This window comes from Piliocolobus tephrosceles, chromosome 15, assembly GCF_002776525.5.
Source record: "Piliocolobus tephrosceles isolate RC106 chromosome 15, ASM277652v3, whole genome shotgun sequence".
In the NCBI taxonomy this organism is placed as follows: Eukaryota; Metazoa; Chordata; class Mammalia; order Primates; family Cercopithecidae; genus Piliocolobus; species Piliocolobus tephrosceles.
In genome coordinates, this window is record NC_045448.1 from 64,227,743 (window position 1) to 64,245,696 (window position 17,954).

A 17,954-nucleotide genomic window follows, 5' to 3' on the forward strand; every position below is an offset into this window, starting at 1 on the left:
TAGCTGGGATTACAGGTGCACGCCACCATACCCCACCAATCTTTGCATATTTAATCCCAAATTGGCACCTGATTTTCAGACTAATATAATATCCAAGAACTAGCAGAAACATAAAATCCCAGCTCTCAATACCCGTCATATACAATGCAAGGCCCTAAATCAGTGCTTGCTCAATTATACCAAGAGACCCTTACCATGCTCTGAGTGTGACGTAAACACTTCAGTGACTTGGCTAGTCACTCCCGTGCTCAAATAAACCCATTTTTCTGGCTTTTTCAGTGGGCACTCTCTCAGTCCATCTCTGTGGGCAGGTGGGATATCCATTTTTCCAGGTAAAAGGCTTGATTTTACTCCTCAAACCCCACTAGAAAGAAGTCAACTGTGGCATTAACATGTATGCTCTCTACATTATCGGGGGTCTAACCTAAGTAAGACATAGAGTACTCGCCCTCTAGTACTTTTTAGAGACCTTGACATTGAACTGCCCCATTAGAGAGGAAGCCTATTTAGAATGACACATGGGAGTCTTGTTTGTCCAGCCAATCCTGCAGATTCTAAAATTTATCATTAGATCTATCAGAAAGCTGAATACTTGTGCAGCTCATCTTGGATCAAAAAGAAAGAACTGAGTTTAGTCTAAGGCTATATCCTCAGTTTTGTTTTGTTTTCCTGAGAAGCATTACTTTAATGAGCTTATAATTACTATATAAATCAGAGGATGTGAACACAATAAACACACATTTGGGGAAATTGTCATAGAAATATTTGCATAGAAAACATGCAAACTATAGCATTTTCTCTTGTTTAAAGAAAATTTCCAACAATATAAATGTCTAAATAAGAAGACATTTTATTTTCTTGAGACACCAAGATTTTCTACTTTTTAAAATTGTGATAAAGTATGTATAACCTAAAATTTGCCATTTTAACTGCTTTATTTTTTATTTTATTTTTACTTTTTATTTTGAGATAGAGTCTCACTCCGTTGTCCAGGCTGGAGGGCATTAGCGTGATCCTGGCTCACTGAAGCCTTTATTCTATTTTATTTTATTTTTTGAGATAGGGTCTCACTCTGTTGTCCAGGCTGAGGGCAGTAGCATGATCCTGGCTGACTGAAGCCTTCTGGATTCAAGCGATCCTCCTACCTCTGCCTCCTGAGTAGTTGGAACCATAGGCATGCGCTGCCATGCCAGGCTAATTTAAAACATTTTTTTGTAGGTACAGGGTGGGGGTCTCCTTATGTTGCCCAGGTTGGTCTCTAACTCCTGGGCTCAAGTAATCCTTCTGCCTCAGTCTCCCAAGGTGCTGGGATTACAGGTGTGAGCCATTGCTCTTGGCCCATTTTAACCATTTTAAACTGTGCACTTCTTTACAAGGATTAAATACAATAATAAATATGTGTTAATCAGCATAATACCTTAAGTGCATAAGGTAGCTAAGTGCTTGATAAATGTACAGGTATGCAGATGTGTGTGGGTGGGAGTAGAGTACAGAGGAGATACTAAACCACTTAGACAATTGCGTCAAATTGACTCCTCTAAACAGAGGCCAAGGTGGGATTAGATATACAGGAGACTTATTGGGAAAATGCCTGTGAAGGATAAAGTGTAGGGAGCTGAAGTAGGAATCATTTTCAGACCACAATATCAGCTTGACACATGTGAAAGCAGAGAGAGAAGGAAAGAAGATTGGGTAGGAAGAGTCTCAAATACTGCAATTCTGAGCAAGTTTTGTCCAGGCTGATGGGAGTCCCTGAGCCAGGGCGGCCCATTAAAGGAATCCCCATCAGGCAGGAATGGCCTGATTTGAGTATCCCCACTGTGCCACCAGTCATTGGTGGGAAAGGCTGTAGACTATTGGTCAGCTACACTCTCCACAACAGGTTCTTCTAACAGGACACCTGAAAAGCACATCTCCATGCCCCTTCCCCATAATGACCTATCAAAAACCCATTACTCATTTACTGCATTTGCTGTGAGGATAAGAAACATTTCCATCATATATCTGTACAATCTATAAAAAGTCTTATTTGAGAAAGTCTTCCTGAGCATCTCAACAAACTTGGTCCCTATAACAACTTCTTCCCCAAGTACAGGCAAAATTTCATAAGGGCTTGATACTCTGCATGCCCATCTGAGGCGATCTTACCAAATGTCTTTCTAATTGTCCTTAGGAACCTGTTCCATTTTTCCAGTTCCAGTTGCTGTGGAATTTGCCTTTCTACCTAGTTCCTGCTGGATGTGAAGCTGGGTATGCTTTATTGGTTCCCAGTTCTGACTTTTCTGCATAATACTGCCATTGCTTCTGTATTTGTCTCATGTTCCCAAAGCCTCAGGCCAGCCCTGCCCTGTTCTTGATCCCAACTCTGGTTTCCAGGAACCAAACCCACATCAGAGTCCCAAGGCCACACTGGGCTTGGGAAAACAAATATTTTCTCCTCATGTATAAAAAAAAAAAAATGCAATTGATTTTACATATTTTCTCTTTCCTTTGGCTGCAACTTTAACAGGTTAAACTTTTTTTTAAGTTTAAATAATTCCCAAAATTACTGTATAGATCTATGTAGAGTAATCAAAGCTTGCCACGGGTTTTTGGAAAATTTAACAAAGTGATTCAAAGTTTATCAGGTAGAATGAAAAAGGAACAAGAGTCAAAACATTCCTGAAAAAGAAAAGCTACAGAGGGGTAAAGCTAGAGGATATTATGCTAAGTGAAATAAGCCAGTCACAGCAGGATAAATACTGCATGATTCCACTTATAATAGGTATCTAAAATAGTCAGACGCATAAGAAGCAGAGAGTAGAATGATAATTCTGTTTGGGGGCAGGGAGAAATAGGGAGTTGCTGTTCAATATGTATAGTTTCAGTTATGCAGGATGAATAAGTTCCAGAGATCTGCTGTGTAATATCGAGCCTATAGTTAACAATACTGTATTCTGTGTACCCTTAGGAACTTGTTAAGGGGTAGATCTCATGTTAAGTGTTCTTGACACTAAAAAAAAAAAAAAAAAAGAAAAGCAGTCAGTGGTTTAAAATTTGTACAACATATGTGTTATAAACGAATTCAATTTTTGACTCTCATTTTCTTTGACGCTGGAAAATACTAAATCTTCCCTCATATTTTAACTCAGTAAGTTTGGTTTAAAATGTAGTTCCTTGTAAGTAAATATCTAGTCCACCCTAAGATCTGAGAATACCCACCCTCTTGACAGGTATGTATGTGTGTGTGATCTAAGTTACCCTGGGGACATAGCAGATGTCCTGGCATGGGGCAGCAGCCTCTTGTTCTCATGCCAGCCTATGTCTACACGAGAGTATAACTGGTTCTCACCTGCCCTGGTCTTGGGGATCCTTTTGAACCCCATCCCAAACTTCCTTTGTCATCTGGTTCTCTTATCACTTTTTTTTAACCTCCACTGGGAGCTCAGGAATTTTCAGCGCCTTCTGGAACTACCCAGGATTGTGAGACTCTGCCAAACGCCTCTTAGGCCCATCTGCCTACACGTCTCCTTCAGTGGGGCTCTTCTACCACCCAGGCAGTGAGTTTCTCAGAATCCTGGCTGAACTCACTTAACTCTAGGCTTCCCTATGAGTTCTGCAGTCTCCTTGGCTGGGATTCCCTCAAAGCTCTCTGGATGTTTCTATGATACTCTCTCCATCTGGGCTTTATTTAACTCCAGGTGGGTGGCATGTATGTAATGGAGCAGGTAAGGGGAATGGTTCTAAGGTAAAAAGTCTATGCTTTATTTGGTTCCCTCCAAAATATCCTCTAACTGCTGTTCAAGCTCTCTCATTTCCTTTCTTCAGGGGGTGCGGGGGTGGCAAGGGCAGAAAAATCTCCATTATATGTTGTCATGCACTCCTTTCAACTCCAGTTTTATATAAATTATGCTTAGTCCTCCAAATTTGGCATTTTCTATTTAAATCTAGCGTGGAATGATAAGAAAATTGTTTTCTCTTTTAACAAATACTAAGTTTTGCAAATAAAAATGTTTTTAGCCTATTGTTTCAATCTGTTTAATAATTTATTCGGGAATTCAGTTGCCATTTTGTCTTAAGAGATAGCCGTCTTCCCCTTGAAGACCAAATATATGAAATAATATCGTTTATTTAAGTGTAATGTAGTGATAAAATGAATAGAAACTATAATTTAATATCAAAGCATTGCCAAATACAACACAGACAAATTTATGATTTAGTTATACCGAGTATTAAAACCTTATGATCAGATACTCTATGACCAATTCTTCCTCATAGTTTACAATTACCTTCCCTTTAGTCTATACATTTTCTCTAGGACTAATCTTTTTTACTTTTACTTAGATATTATTCAATAGAGTTCTACCTTTGACAATAGCTGGCTAGGTTATTTTGGAGTAATCCTGGCATTGATAAGAATCACATAAAATGGACATAATATAAAATAAACATCTGTTCAAAGACATCAGAAAGCCACTGAGAGAGTGAGAATTTACAGGGCCAAGAATCCAAAAGAAGAAGGCAGTTTACAGAGGGGAGCTGGGCATTTGGTCTCCATTTCTTTTTTTTTTCTTTTTTCTTTTTTTTGAGGTGGAGTCTGGCTCTGTCTCTCAGGCTGGAGTGCAGTGGCCAGATCTCAGCTCACTGCAAGCTCCGCTTCCCGGGTTCACGCCATTCTCCTGCCTCAGCCTCCTGAGTAGCTGGGACTACAGGTGCCCGCCACCTTGCCCAGCTAGTTTTTTGTATTTTTTAGTAGAGATGGGGTTTCACCATGTTAGCCAGGATGGTATCGATCTGCTGACCTAGTGATCCGCCCACCTCGGCCTCCCAAAGTGCTGGGATTACAGGCTTGAGCCACGACGCCCGGCCCTGGTCTCCATTTCTTTCAAGGCAATTGCTAATTCTGAGAGTGAAAGGTATCTAAGTGCATGAGAAGTTGAGCAGAACTTTTGGCAAGATTCTTGAGCTAGGAAAAGCCCACAAAGGAGGAGTGACCCTGGAAAACACCTCAGCCTTTTCTTTGGGACTTCTAAAGGCTATGCTCTAAGAGTATAACAGTGAGCCAGAAACAGACCAACCCTTATAGCAGTGGTTCTCAATCATGAATAAACATGAGAATTACCTACAAAGATTAAAAAATTTATCAATGTCCCATAGTTCAAAAAATCTCTACAAAATTATGCTGAGTGAAAAGAACCAAAATCAAAGGATATATATTACATGACTCCTTTTGTCTAACAATCATGGAACAATTACAGGAATGGAGAACAGATCAGTGGTTGCTAGGGGTTAGAAAAGAGAGAGGATGGGTGTGGCTATAAAGGAATAACACAGGGAGTGATGGTACAGTTGAGTATCTCATTTGTGGTAGTTTTTAGGGAGGCTACAGATGTGAAAAAATTGCATAGAGCTACACACACACACACACACACACACACACACACGTACACAAGTCCATGTATAACTGGTAAAATCTGAATAGGCTCTATGGACTGTGCCAATGTTAGGTTTTTGGTGTTGACACTGTACTACAGTTGTATGAAATGTTTGTATTCAATGGGGTAAGCTTTAGGGAAGGGCTGGCTACGTGAGCTTTTCAGTGCATTTTTTGTAACCTCCTGTGAATCCATAATTATTTCAAAAAATGTTTTTAAAAACTACTCTCCCCCAAAAAATCAATGCCTCATTCCAGATCAGTTGAGTCAGATCTCTGAAGTGGAGTCCAGGCACATGCATATTTTTTAAGCTTCCTGGGTAGTTCTAATGTGCATCCAGCATTGAGAATCACTGACTTACAGGGACTGAAGCCACTTTTAATAATTTCAATACTTGAATACATTAAGTGTAGCACTAGGCCCATTCCCTCCAGAGCAAAAGTAAATCCTCTATGAAATAAGATAACATCATTCAGGATCACAAATTATCTCTTTGGTTTTTCATACTCAGTATACATCAAGACAAGACTTCATCCAAAACTAAGAATAAAAACAGATAATAGAGACAGATCCACAGAAGATCCAGATACTGAAGTTATCAGCCAATGATTTAAAAATAACCATGCTTAAAATAGCTATACAAACAGAAAAGCCACAAGGAAAAAAATTCAAAGCAGAGAAAAGTACAAAGAAAACCATGGCTATGCACGTGATGACAAAAGTACTAAAAATCAATGACAAAAAGTCTTAAAAGCAGCCACAGAATAAAAATATGAAGGAACAGCCCTAAGATTAAACTTACAGCTGAAGTCCTAACAGAAATAGGAAAGTCAGAATAAATGCAGTGATATCTTCAAAATGCTAAAAGAAAATTATTACCGACCTAGAATTCTATGCCTAATGAAGATATCCCTCAAAAATGAAGTAAAATAAGAGCATTTTCAGACTACTATAAATTGACAGAATTTGTCACTAAAGGAAATACAGAAGAGTGTTCTCCGGCAGAAGGAAGACAATCCCAGATGAAACTTGGGAAAAGCAATGGATACGGTAAATATGTGGGTAAATCTACATGAATATTGCCTGTATATATTCTATTAAATATATTTTTGGTAGATGCTTCAAAATATTTGTTTATGTAACAACACTTCAAAAAAGTATTCTCATATAAGATATATCATCTTCATAATCTTTCTATGACAGGAAAGTCTGTGTATCATTTAGGAATGTGGGTTGCAAGTATTTGAAAACTAAATAAAGCTTGAAAATAGGGGTTCACTTTTCTAATATAACAAGAAATTAATGCAAATGCCAATCTATGGTATTTGCAGTTGCTGAATGTAATCAAGGACTCAGGCTTTTTCTTTTTGCTCCACTGTTCTCAGTTTGTTGGCTTTCAGTATTATGGTCAACAGATGGTTGTGCATCCAGGCATCACAGTCTCATCCTAGGCAGGAAGAAAAGGGAAGAGCAAAAGCCTGCATCAGGCAGTTTGTTCTCCATTTAGGGAAGAAACAATACTTTCCCAAAACCACATATCAAACTTCTGCTCACATCCTCTTGGTCAGACTGTTTCACAGGGCACCTCCAGTTGCAAAAGAGGTGGGAGAATTGATTAAGAATTGATTGATTTATCTTTTCAGCCTCTAATGTACAGGAAGGCAAAAGGGAATGGGGCAGGGAATGAATTTGAAGTAAGCCAGCCTACAGTACATGCATGGGGGATAAGGTCAACTATCTCACTAAACATTGACTCTACCCTCCTTTTAGTGTACCTTTTTGTACTGCAGAGGCTAGGGAGCTAAAAATCACTTTTCCCAACTAGGTTCCTGTGTGATTTAGCTTTTGCTAATCAGATGCACTTGTGCAAGATTTGGGACCTGGAAGTGATGGGATGAAAGCAATTCTGCTATTTCTTTCGATTCTTTCTTCTGGCAGGCACAGTCAGGCAGAGAAGCACTGGCTTTTTCTGTGCCAGCATTTCAGTGGCAAGTCGCTAGCTTCGTGGGTAAGGATGTGCCTGATGTAGAGCATGCACATCTAAGAGAGTCAGCATAGTTCCAGAGCTAGCAGTAGTGGCGGTGGTGGCAGCAGCTACCTGATCCCTGGTACATGCTTCTGAAACCAACAGTTCCAATTATGGTGGCAGAAATGATATCTCTGGTGGTTACTTCTGCAGGGTCTTTCTGGGAGTTATTTTTGAAGACCTAGCCTGGAGCTTGCCCCTACCTAAAATGTTGTACATTTCTAATCCCATGCATTAAATAAATACCTCTGCTTAAAATAGCTAGTTTATGTTTCTGCAGTTGACTCTGGCTTTTATTATCTGCCTCAATTCATCTCTTTAGGTTCCCAGTACCCCTACTCAATCTTTTCATCAAATATATACTTGGTTTAGAGGGAGTTATTCCTTCCCTCAGGTTAAACGCAATTCTTGCAATCAGCTTGAGTGATTTTTATTCCTGTCAAGTTCCTATATGGGGTCCCCATGGAGTCATGGAATTAATCTGCCTTCTACATTCTCAGTGTACAGTGTGTGGAGAAGTAGAATGACTACGCTATGAACATGACACACAGAGCTGTCAGTGGTCATGGCACATGCAGAATCCTGTTGGGCAGGAGTGGTGAGTACTCTATGCTGACAGTGGAGTCACTTCCTTGGTTGAGCCATCTGTCTGTCAGTCCTGGTTCTGCCCTATGGGAGAATCTTCTCATTATCCCCCAAAGCCACATCTTATGAATATTTGGTCAGTGGAGAGCATTCCATTCCTATACAGATTTTATAAACTATCTCCTTTTGAGGTGGATTAAGGAGCCTGAAGGCTGAGTAGTTAGCAACTGGCTGACAGCAAGCGAGGCCAGCATGTGTTTGCAGCTTCCACGAACCTCCTTAGTAGGTTTCTAGTTAGTTGGATTCTTGTAGTTCCCAGATATGAGTAGCCATAGTCAGAAGCTTATTTTTAAATAGACTTTAAGCCTGAAGTTTTTCTTTTTTTTCCTGCAGGCCTGAGTTCTCTGTTCTCTCTGTCCCTAAGCTTCATGGCCACTGCATGGGGCACTTTGAATCAATAGCCCTCTATGGAAAGATATCACCTTTAATCAATTTTTTCCCCTAGGGACTAGCCTCTCTTTCTGCTCACTGCTAGACAGCTTTTTTTTTTGTTGTTGTTATTTAGTTTTTATTTCATAATCATAAACTTAACTCTGCAATCCAGCTAGGCATGGGAGAGAACAAGGAAAACATGGAACCCAAAGGGAACTGCAATGAGAGCAAAGATTCTAGGATACTGCGAGCAAATGGGGTGGAGGGGTGCTCTCCTGAGCTACAGAAGGAATGGTCTGGTGGTTAAGATAAAACACAAGTCAAACTTATTCGAGTTGTCCACAGTCAGCAATGGTGATCTTCTTGCTGGTCTTGCCATTCCTGGACCCAAAGCGCTCCATGGCCTCCACAATATTCATGCCTTCTTTCACTTTGCCAAAGACCACATGCTTGCCATCCAACCACTCAGTCTTGGCAGTGCAGATGAAAAACTGGGAACCATTTGTGTTGGGTCCAGCATTTGCCATGGACAAGATGCCAGGACCTGTATGCTTTAGGATGAAGTTCTCGTCTTCAAATTTCTCCCCATAGATGGACTTGCCACCAGTGCCATTATGGCGTGTGAAGTCACCACCCTGACACATAAACCCTGGAATAATTCTGTGAAAGCAGGAACCCTTATAACCAAATCCTTTCTCTCCAGTGCTCAGAGCACGAAAATTTTCTGCTGTCTTTGGAACCTTGTCTGCAAACAGCTCGAAGGAGACGCGGCCCAAGGGCTCGCCGTCGACGGCAATGTCGAAGAACACGGTAGGGTTGACCATGGCTAGTAGTACAAGAATTTCTTCGGCGGCAGCGTCTGCAAAGCCTGCTAGACAGCTTTTAAGGGAAAACACTTGAGAAAGGCCTAAAGCCCCTGCTACAAGGTTCTAAACGGTAACATTTGCAGGCAATTTAGAGTGTAGGCAACAGGCAGAGATCACTTCTCTCAGCAAAACTATGTTTTCCTTCATCTTTTCTACACTGGCTACTTCCAGGCCAAGTTCATCCCTTGCTAGGGTCCGAATATCCCCATCAGAACTCATAGTGAGAGAGGGTGGAGAAAGATGGTCAAATAGAAGCCTTCACTGATCATCTCCCACAGAGGAACACCAAATTGAACAACGATCTATACAAAAAAGCATTTTCGTAAGAACCAAAAATCAGGTGAGAAATCACAGTACCTGGTTTTAACTTTACATAACTGAAAGTTAACTTTACATAGCTGAGAGAGGCACTGAAGAGGGTAGGAAAGATAGTCTTGAATAGCTGATGCCACCCCCTGCCCCATTTAGCAGCGGCTGCACAGCATGGAGAATCTGTGTGCTTAGGGGAGACTCCGCACAACAACTGTGGGACCCTGCATTGAACTCAGTGCTGCCCTGTCACGGTGGAAAGCAAAACCAGGCTGAGGTCAGCCAACACTCATCCACAGAGGGAGCATTTGGACCAGCCCTAGCCGGAAGGGAATCACCCAGCCCAGAGGTCAGAATTTGAGTTTCCACAAGCCTTGCCACCACAGGCTGAATTCTCTGGGGTCCTAAATAAACATGAAAGGCTATCTAGGCCACAAGGACTGCAATTCCCAGTGCTGTTCTGGGACGTGGGGGACCTGTGACCCAATGAGACACCACCCGGGGTGGCTAAGAAAGTGCTTGCGCCACCTCTCCCCAACCCCAGGCAGCAAAGCTCACAGCAACAAAAGCAACTTCTTCTTTCTACTTGAGAAGAGGAGAGGGAATAGTAAAGAGGACTTTTGTCTTGAATCTTGGATATCAGCTCAGCCACAGTATAGCATACTGGGCAGAGTTGTGAGGCATCCATTCCAGGCCCTAGCTCCTGGACAACATATCTAGACACACCCTGGGCCAGCAGGGAACCTGCTGCCTTGAAAGGAAGGACCCAGTCCTGGCAGGATTCATCACCTGCTGACCAAAGAAACCTTGGGTACCCTGAAACCAGCAGTGATACTCTGGTAGTACAGCATGGGCCTTGGGTGAGACTGAGATATGCTGGCTTCAGGTGAGACCCAGCACATTCCCAGTTGCATTAGCTATGGTGAGAGACTCCTTCTGCTTGAGAAAAGCAGAAGGAAAACTGAGGGGGACTTTGTCTTGCACTTTAACTACAGCTCAGCCACAGGGACGTACAGCCCTTAGCTACCAGCTCAGCCACAGGGACGTACAGCATCAAGAGGGTTCTTAGAGTCCCCAGTTCCAGGACTTGTCTCTTGGATGGCATTTCTGGATCTGCTGTGGACCAGAGGGGAGCCCACTGCTCTGAAGGGTGAGTCACAGGCCTGTCAGCATTCACCACAGGCTGACTGAAGAGCTCTTGGGCTTTAAGGAAATACCAGTGATAGTCTGGTAGTACTCCCTATGGGCCTATGGTAGTGGTGGTCATGGAGTAGGGCTCCTCTTCCTTCGGAAAGGGGTAGGAAGAGTGGGAAGGACTGCATCTTGTGGTTTGAGTACCAGTTCAGCTGCAAACAATAGAACACCAACAGATTTTTAAGGTTTTTGTCTCTAGTCCCTGACACCTCTATGGTACCTAAGGATTTCCCTGGGGCAACTCACCACCTTGAAGGGAAGGACACAGGCCTGGCTGGTTTTGCCATCTGCTGATTGTAGAGCCCCAAGGCCTTCAGTGAACATAGGCGGTAGTGAGGCAGTAGCTACAGAGGGCCTTGGACAAGATTCAATACTATGCTGGCTTCTAGTCTGATCAAGCACAGTCCCAGCAGTGGTGGCCACAGTGGTGCTTGTATCACTGCACCATCAGCTCTAGGTGGCTTTCCACAGAGAGAGACCCTCCCTTTGTTTGGGAGAAAGTAAGGGAAGAAAGCAAGAGTCCCTGCCTGGTAATCCAGAGAATTCTTCCAGATCTTACCCAAGACCACAAAGGTGATATCTCCACAAGTCTGCATGAACCACAGTGTTACTGGGTTTGGGGTGACCCCAATGCAGATACCACATAGATCACAACATTCAAGTCCTTTTGAATACATGGAAAGCCTTCCCAAGAAGGACAGGTACAAACAAGCCCAGACTGCGAAGATGAAACAAATACCTAACTCTTCAAAACACACTGACAGATATCCACAAGCATCAGGATCATCCAGGAATATATGACCTCACCAAATGAACTAAATAACGTACCAGGGACCAATCATGGAGAAAGAGGGATATGTGATTTTTTCAGACAGATAATTCAAAATAACTATTTTGGGGAAACTCAAAGAAATTAATTTAACAAAGAGATTGAAATAATTAAAAAGAATCAAACAAATTTTGGAGCTAAAAAATGCACTGAAGAATACATCAGAATCTTTTAATAGCAGAATCTGATGAAGAATACATCAGAATCTTTTAATTGATCAGGAAGAAGAAAGAATTAGTGAGCTTGAAGACCGGTTATTCAGAGGAGACAGGTCAATCAGAGGAGACAAAAGAAAAGAGAATAAAAAACAATGAAGCATGCCTACAGGATATAGTAAATAGTCTCAAAAGGGAAAATCTAAGAGTTATTGGCCTTAGAGAGGAGGCAGAGAAAGAAAGTTTATTCAAAGGGACAATGACAGAGAGAACTTTCTTTTTTTTTTTTTTTTGAGACGGAGTCTCGCTCTGTCGCCCAGGCTGGAGTACAGTGGCGCGATCTCGGCTCACTGCAAGTACCGCCTCCCGGGTTTACGCCATTCTCCTGCCTCAGCCTCCCGAGTAACTGGGACTACAGGCGCCCGCCACACCGTCCGGCTAGTTTTTTTTGTATTTTTTTAGTAGAGACGGGGTTTCACTGTGTTAGCCAGGATGGTCTCGATCTCCTGACCTCGCAGAACTTTCTAAACCTAGAGAAAGATATAAATATCCAAGTACAAGAAGCTTATAGAACACCAAGCAAATTTAAGAACCTCAAGGCACCCAAAGATCAAAGATCAAAGACCCAAAGATCAAACGGATCCCAAAAGCAGCAAGAGAAAAGAAACAAAAAACATACAGAATATTATAACACTGTAATTGTGTTGGGTAAATTATTCATATTATGAGTAGAAAGACGAAAAGATAAACCAATCAAAAACAATAACTATAACAACTTTTCAAGACATAGATGCTGCACTAAGCTATAAATAGAAACAACAAAAGTTAAAAAGCAGAGAAATGAATGCCCAATCTTTTGGCTTTCCTGGGCCACATCAGAAGAATTGTCTTGGACCACACATAAAATACACTAACACTAATGATAGCTGATGAGCTAAAAAAAAAATAATAATTGCACAAATACTCATAATTTTTAACAAAGTTTACAAATTTCTTTTGGGCCATATTCAAAGCCATCTTGGGCTTCATGGAGCCCAAGGCCATGGGTTGGACAAGCTTGACTTAAACGTAAGACCTCAAATTACAAAACTACTAAAAGAAAACATTGAGGGAACTCTTCAAGACATGGGAGTGGGCAAAGATTTCTCGAATAATATCCCACAAGCACAGGCAACCAAAGCAAAAATGGACAAATGAGATCACATCAAGTTAAAAAGCTTTCTGCCCAGCAATGGTAACAATCAACAAAGTGAAGAGACAACTAGCGGAATGCGAGAAAATATTTGCAAGCTGCCCATCTGACAAGGGATTAATAACCAGAATATGTAAGGAGTTCAAATATCTCAATAGGAAAAAATCTAATAATCCCATCAAAGAAAATGGGCAAAAGATGCGCATAGACATTTCTCAAAAGAAGACATACAAACAACAAACAGGCATATGAAAATGTGCTCAATATCACTGATCATCAGCAAAATGCAAATCAAAACTACAATGAGATATCATCTCACCCCAGTTAAAACGACTTTTATCCAAAAGACAGGCAATAAGAAATGCTGATGAGAATGTGGAGAAAAAAGAATTCCCGTGCACTGTTGGTGAGAATGTAAATCAGTACAACCACTATGGAAAACAGTTTGGAGGTTCCTCAAAAAACAAAAAATAAAGCTACTCTATGATCCAGCAATCCCACCACTCGGTATATACCTAAATGAAAGGAAATCATAATATTGAAGATGTATCTGTACTCCCATGTTGATTGCAGCACTGTTCAAATAGCCGAGATTTTGGAAGCATCCCAAGTGTCCATCAACAGATGAATGGTAAAGAAAATGTGGTACTTAGATATAATTACTATTCAGCCATAAAAAGGATGAGATCCTGTCATTTGCAACGACATGGATGGAACTGGAGGTCATTATAGCTAAGTGAAAGGAAAGTCAGGCAAAGAAACACAAGCGTCACATGCTCTCATTTATTTGTGGGAGTTAAAAGTTAAAACGATTGGCCTGGCGCGGTGGCTCCCGCCTGTAATCCCAGCACTTTGGGTGGCCAAGGCGGGCGGATCACGAGGTCAGGAGATCGAGACCATCCTGGCTAACACGATGAAACCCTGTCTCTACTAAAAATACAAAAAAAATTAGCCAGGTGTGGTGGCGGGCACCTGTAGTTCCAGTTACTCGGGAGGCTGAGGCAGGAGAATGGCATGAACCCAGGAGGCGGAACTTGCAGTGAGCCAAGATCAGGCCACTGCACTCCAGCTTGGGTGACAGAGCAAGACTCTGCCTCAAAAAAAAAAAAAAAAAAAAAAAAAAAAGTTAAAATTATTGAACTCATGGAGATAGAGAGTAGAAGGACAGTTACTAGAGGCTGGAAAGGGTTATTGCGGGGGTGGGGAGAGTGGGGATGATTAATGGGTGCAAAAAATAGAAAGAATGAATGAGAACTAGTATTTGCTAGCATTACAGGGTGACTATAGTAAAAAATCAATTTAATTGTACATTTAAAATAACTAAAAGAGTGTAATTGGATTGTTTGTAACATAAAGGATAAATGCTTGAGGTGATGGATACCCCCATTACCCTGATAGGATTATTATTATTATTATTATTATTTTTTTTTTTTTTTTTTTTGAGGCGGAGTCTCGCTCTGTCGCCCGGACTGGAGTGCAGTGGCCGGATCTCAGCTCACTGCAAGCTCTGCCTCCCGGGTTTATGCCATTCTCCTGCCTCAGCCTCCGGAGTAGCTGGGACTACAGGCGCCCGCCACCTCGCCCGGCTAGTTTTTGTATTTTTAGTAGAGACGGGGTTTCACCATGTTAGCCAGGATGGTCTCGATCTCCTGACCTCGTGATCCGCCCGTCTCAGCCTCCCAAAGTGCTGGGATTACAGGCTTGAGCCACCGCGCCCGGCATCTGATAGGATTATTATGTATTGCATGCCTGAGATATCAAAATATCTCACATACCCCATAAATATATATTCTACTATGTACTCACAAAAATTAAAAATAAAAAAAAATTCATGTTGAATTTTGATTGCCAGTGTAATGATGTTGGGAGGTGGGGCCTTTAAAAGGTGATTAGGTCATGAGGGTTCTGTCCTCATGAATGGATTAATGCCATTATTGTGGGAGTGGATTAGCTATCTCAGGAGTTGGGCCCTCTTTTTTCTGTCTCATAAACTCTTGCCCTCTCTCTCTTGCCCTCTTTAACTATATGATGCCTTCTGCCATGGGATGAAGGCTATGTTTTGAACTTCCCGGCCTCCAGAACTGTAAGCCAAATACACTTCTTTTCTTTATAAATTATCCAATCTGTGGTATTCTGTTTTAACAACAGAAAATGAGCTAAGACATCCCTCTTGCAGGACTTTGTGGAAAGTGGCAAAGCATTATTACTAAGGTCTGCGTTGGGATGGCGAGGGGAAATATAATTTTAATAGATCAATTTGTTTTTTTAAAAAAATGATCCAGGGTATTCTCAGCAACTAGTTTATTCTCCATTTTTCTTCAAAGAGCAGAAGAATTCACAAATTTAGATAATCAGGTCAAACCCTCTAACTTCAGAAAAGAAACTAGGCATCAGAATCAATGATACTGTTTTCTCCACTGAAAAGCTTTTCAGTGGAGTAAAGGGGGCCTTGAAATATTCTGAGATTTGTAGGAGGGTGAAGTAAATACCTAAGGTAATTGTGATGGATAGTTCTTGAATTAATTGCTTTCGACTAACCACTGTCAGGCTGTGGTGAACCCAAGTAACTGAAACTCCTGATGCAAGTAATACAGATGTATTCAGGAGGGATACTTCTAAGGGGTTGAAGGGAAAAATGCCTGTTGGGGGTTAACCTTACTCAGTGGAGAAAACAGCATCATTGATTCTGATGCCTAGTTTCTTACTTTCAAAATAGGCCTGATTCAACATTTTCTCAGCATTCTCTCTTATTTCTTCAGATATAAGATTTCTGAAATAGAAATGAATTTTATTCTTATTTATACAGAGTGAATAATTCAGGTGCTCAATATCATATGAAATAAAGACCTCCAGAAACTTCCAGGGCCTATTCAACCTTCCTTGCCAAGGAGTCAACTTGATGTTATTAGCACAGTGTACTGCACAGAAGCAATAATAAAAGCCATAAAACATCATTGCAAAGTGACTAGCACAGACTTCAAAGAGGAGCTAAGAAAGATGTAAGCAATACCCTATAATGTATGTACTTATCACCTTTATATTCAGATGGTGGTGGATACCCCTGAATGAGTGTTTAAAGAGGTCAAGAATGAGGGCATGAGGAGAAACCAAGCAGCTACGGCTAAGTGGACCCATGCACAAAGGACAGTCATGAGGTGAACCATCTGTCTCTTCCAGTCTATTCTACCCTGTTCAAAGCACTTCTAACAGGTTATTTTAATTAACCTGTAAAACAATTTCCTGTGAAGTAGATTGGAGAGAAATTATTGTAAAACCTTATTTAAAACTGTTAAATTCAACTGGAAAGTCTAATTATCATTATCATACTTTTACAAATGAGGAAACTGAGACACAATGAAGTTAAGTGATTTATGTAGAGCTAGATATTTAATCCCTATTTAACTCCTGATTCTGTGCTTTTTTCACACCATCCCAGTAAGTCCCACTTAGGAACATCCTGGCCTTCTGTAGTTCAGCAGTAACATCAAAAACTTGCCTTCTTGTATATATCAGGAGCAGGCCAGGAGCCGTGACCCATGCCTGTAATCCCAGTACTTTGGGAGGCTGAAATGGGCAGATTGCTTGAGCCCAGGAGTTTGAGACCAGCCTGGGCAACATGGCAAGATCTCCTCTCTATGAAAAATGCAAAAACAAGGCAGGTGTGGCAGGGGCATGCTTATAGGAGGCTGAGGTGGGAGGATCATTTGAGCCCAGGAGGCAGAGGCTACAGTGAACCATGTTCGTGTCACTTCACTCCAGCCTGGGTGACAGAGTGAGATCCTGTCTCAAAAAAACAAAACAAAACAAAACAAACAAACAAACAAACAAACAAAAATCCACAAAAAACTTCAAGCAGATTCCTCTGAGGTAATAATTATGAATATATGTAAAGTTTACCTGTAATGATTCCATTGCATAGTTGTTAAAAGCAAAAGATTGGAATTAATATAAACATCTACCAAAGGTGGCACATTAAATTACACAGCAGAATGCCATGGTGATAGGAAAAAATCCCACATAATTCAAGAAAAGTAGGATAGGGAAATGTAATACAAATGTGTATCAGTGGGAAAAAAATCAATGTACATGCATAACCTTAAAACATATATTTATCTAGCTCTGTTATAAGCAACAATAACATCGATGATAGCATTTTTGCTCTCAACTAAATCTCATGTGGGCACCTTAGCATCCAGCTTTTAGTCTCTAATACTATTATCCGCTAATATGAACCAGGAAATTCGGAGGATGGTTTACTCCATAGTTTGAGGGCAGGAAAAAATTATGTTGGATCTGACACATCAGGATGTTTGGATAGGATACAAGGATAGAAGTGCTTGGAGGACAGAAGGCACTATATAAGGGGGCCTCCCCTGAACAGGTTATGAACATTTGTGTATCAGAAAAGAAGTAGTAGGCTGGGTGCAGTGGCTCATGCCTATAATCCCAACACTTTGGGAGGCTGAGGCGGGCAGATCACTTGAGGTCAGGAGTTGGAGACCAGCCTGGCCAACAAGTTGAAACCCCATCTCCACTAAAAACACAAAAATTAGCCAGGCATGGTGGTGGGCACCTGTAATCCCAGCTACTCAGGAGGCTGAGGTGAAAGAATCGCTTGAACCTGGGGGGCAGAGGTTGCAGTGAACCAAGATTGTGCCACTGCATTCCAGCCTGGGCAACAAAAGCGAAACTCCATCTCAAAAAAAGAAAAAATGAAAAAGAAGTAGTAATATCAATAATAATGAGTAATTGAAACCAGCTGAGACTGTAAAAGGCTGTACGTTCATACTGATGCTGAAGGAGGAATGCTAAATATAAGTGATAAAAAAAATTTAATTGCCATATGAAAGGAGAATAAAAATGTTTTGGTTTATTTTATTAACTTTAATAAGTAGAAAGGTATGATCTATACAAGATTTTAAAAAATTATATACCACAAAGTGTGTGTGTGT

The 17,954-nt window shown here is 41.1% G+C and overlaps 1 protein-coding gene and 1 long non-coding RNA gene across 2 annotated transcripts in view; both read right to left on the bottom strand.

Moving 5' to 3' along the window:
• Nucleotides 1-17,954, bottom strand: part of LOC111550546 — a 201,806-nt gene that overhangs the window by 23,172 nt on the left and 160,680 nt on the right. The window lies entirely within an intron of this gene.
• Nucleotides 8,721-9,324, bottom strand: LOC111550544 (peptidyl-prolyl cis-trans isomerase A). The gene has a single exon (XM_023224028.3). The coding sequence runs from the start codon at nucleotides 9,279-9,281 to the stop codon at nucleotides 8,784-8,786; it is 498 nt and encodes a 165-aa protein (XP_023079796.1). The 5' UTR covers nucleotides 9,282-9,324; the 3' UTR covers nucleotides 8,721-8,783.

Coding starts and splice junctions, on each gene's coding strand:
- LOC111550544 (XM_023224028.3), bottom strand. CDS start 9,281: ATGGTCAACCCTACCGTGTTCTTCGACATTGCCGTCGACGGCGAGCCC.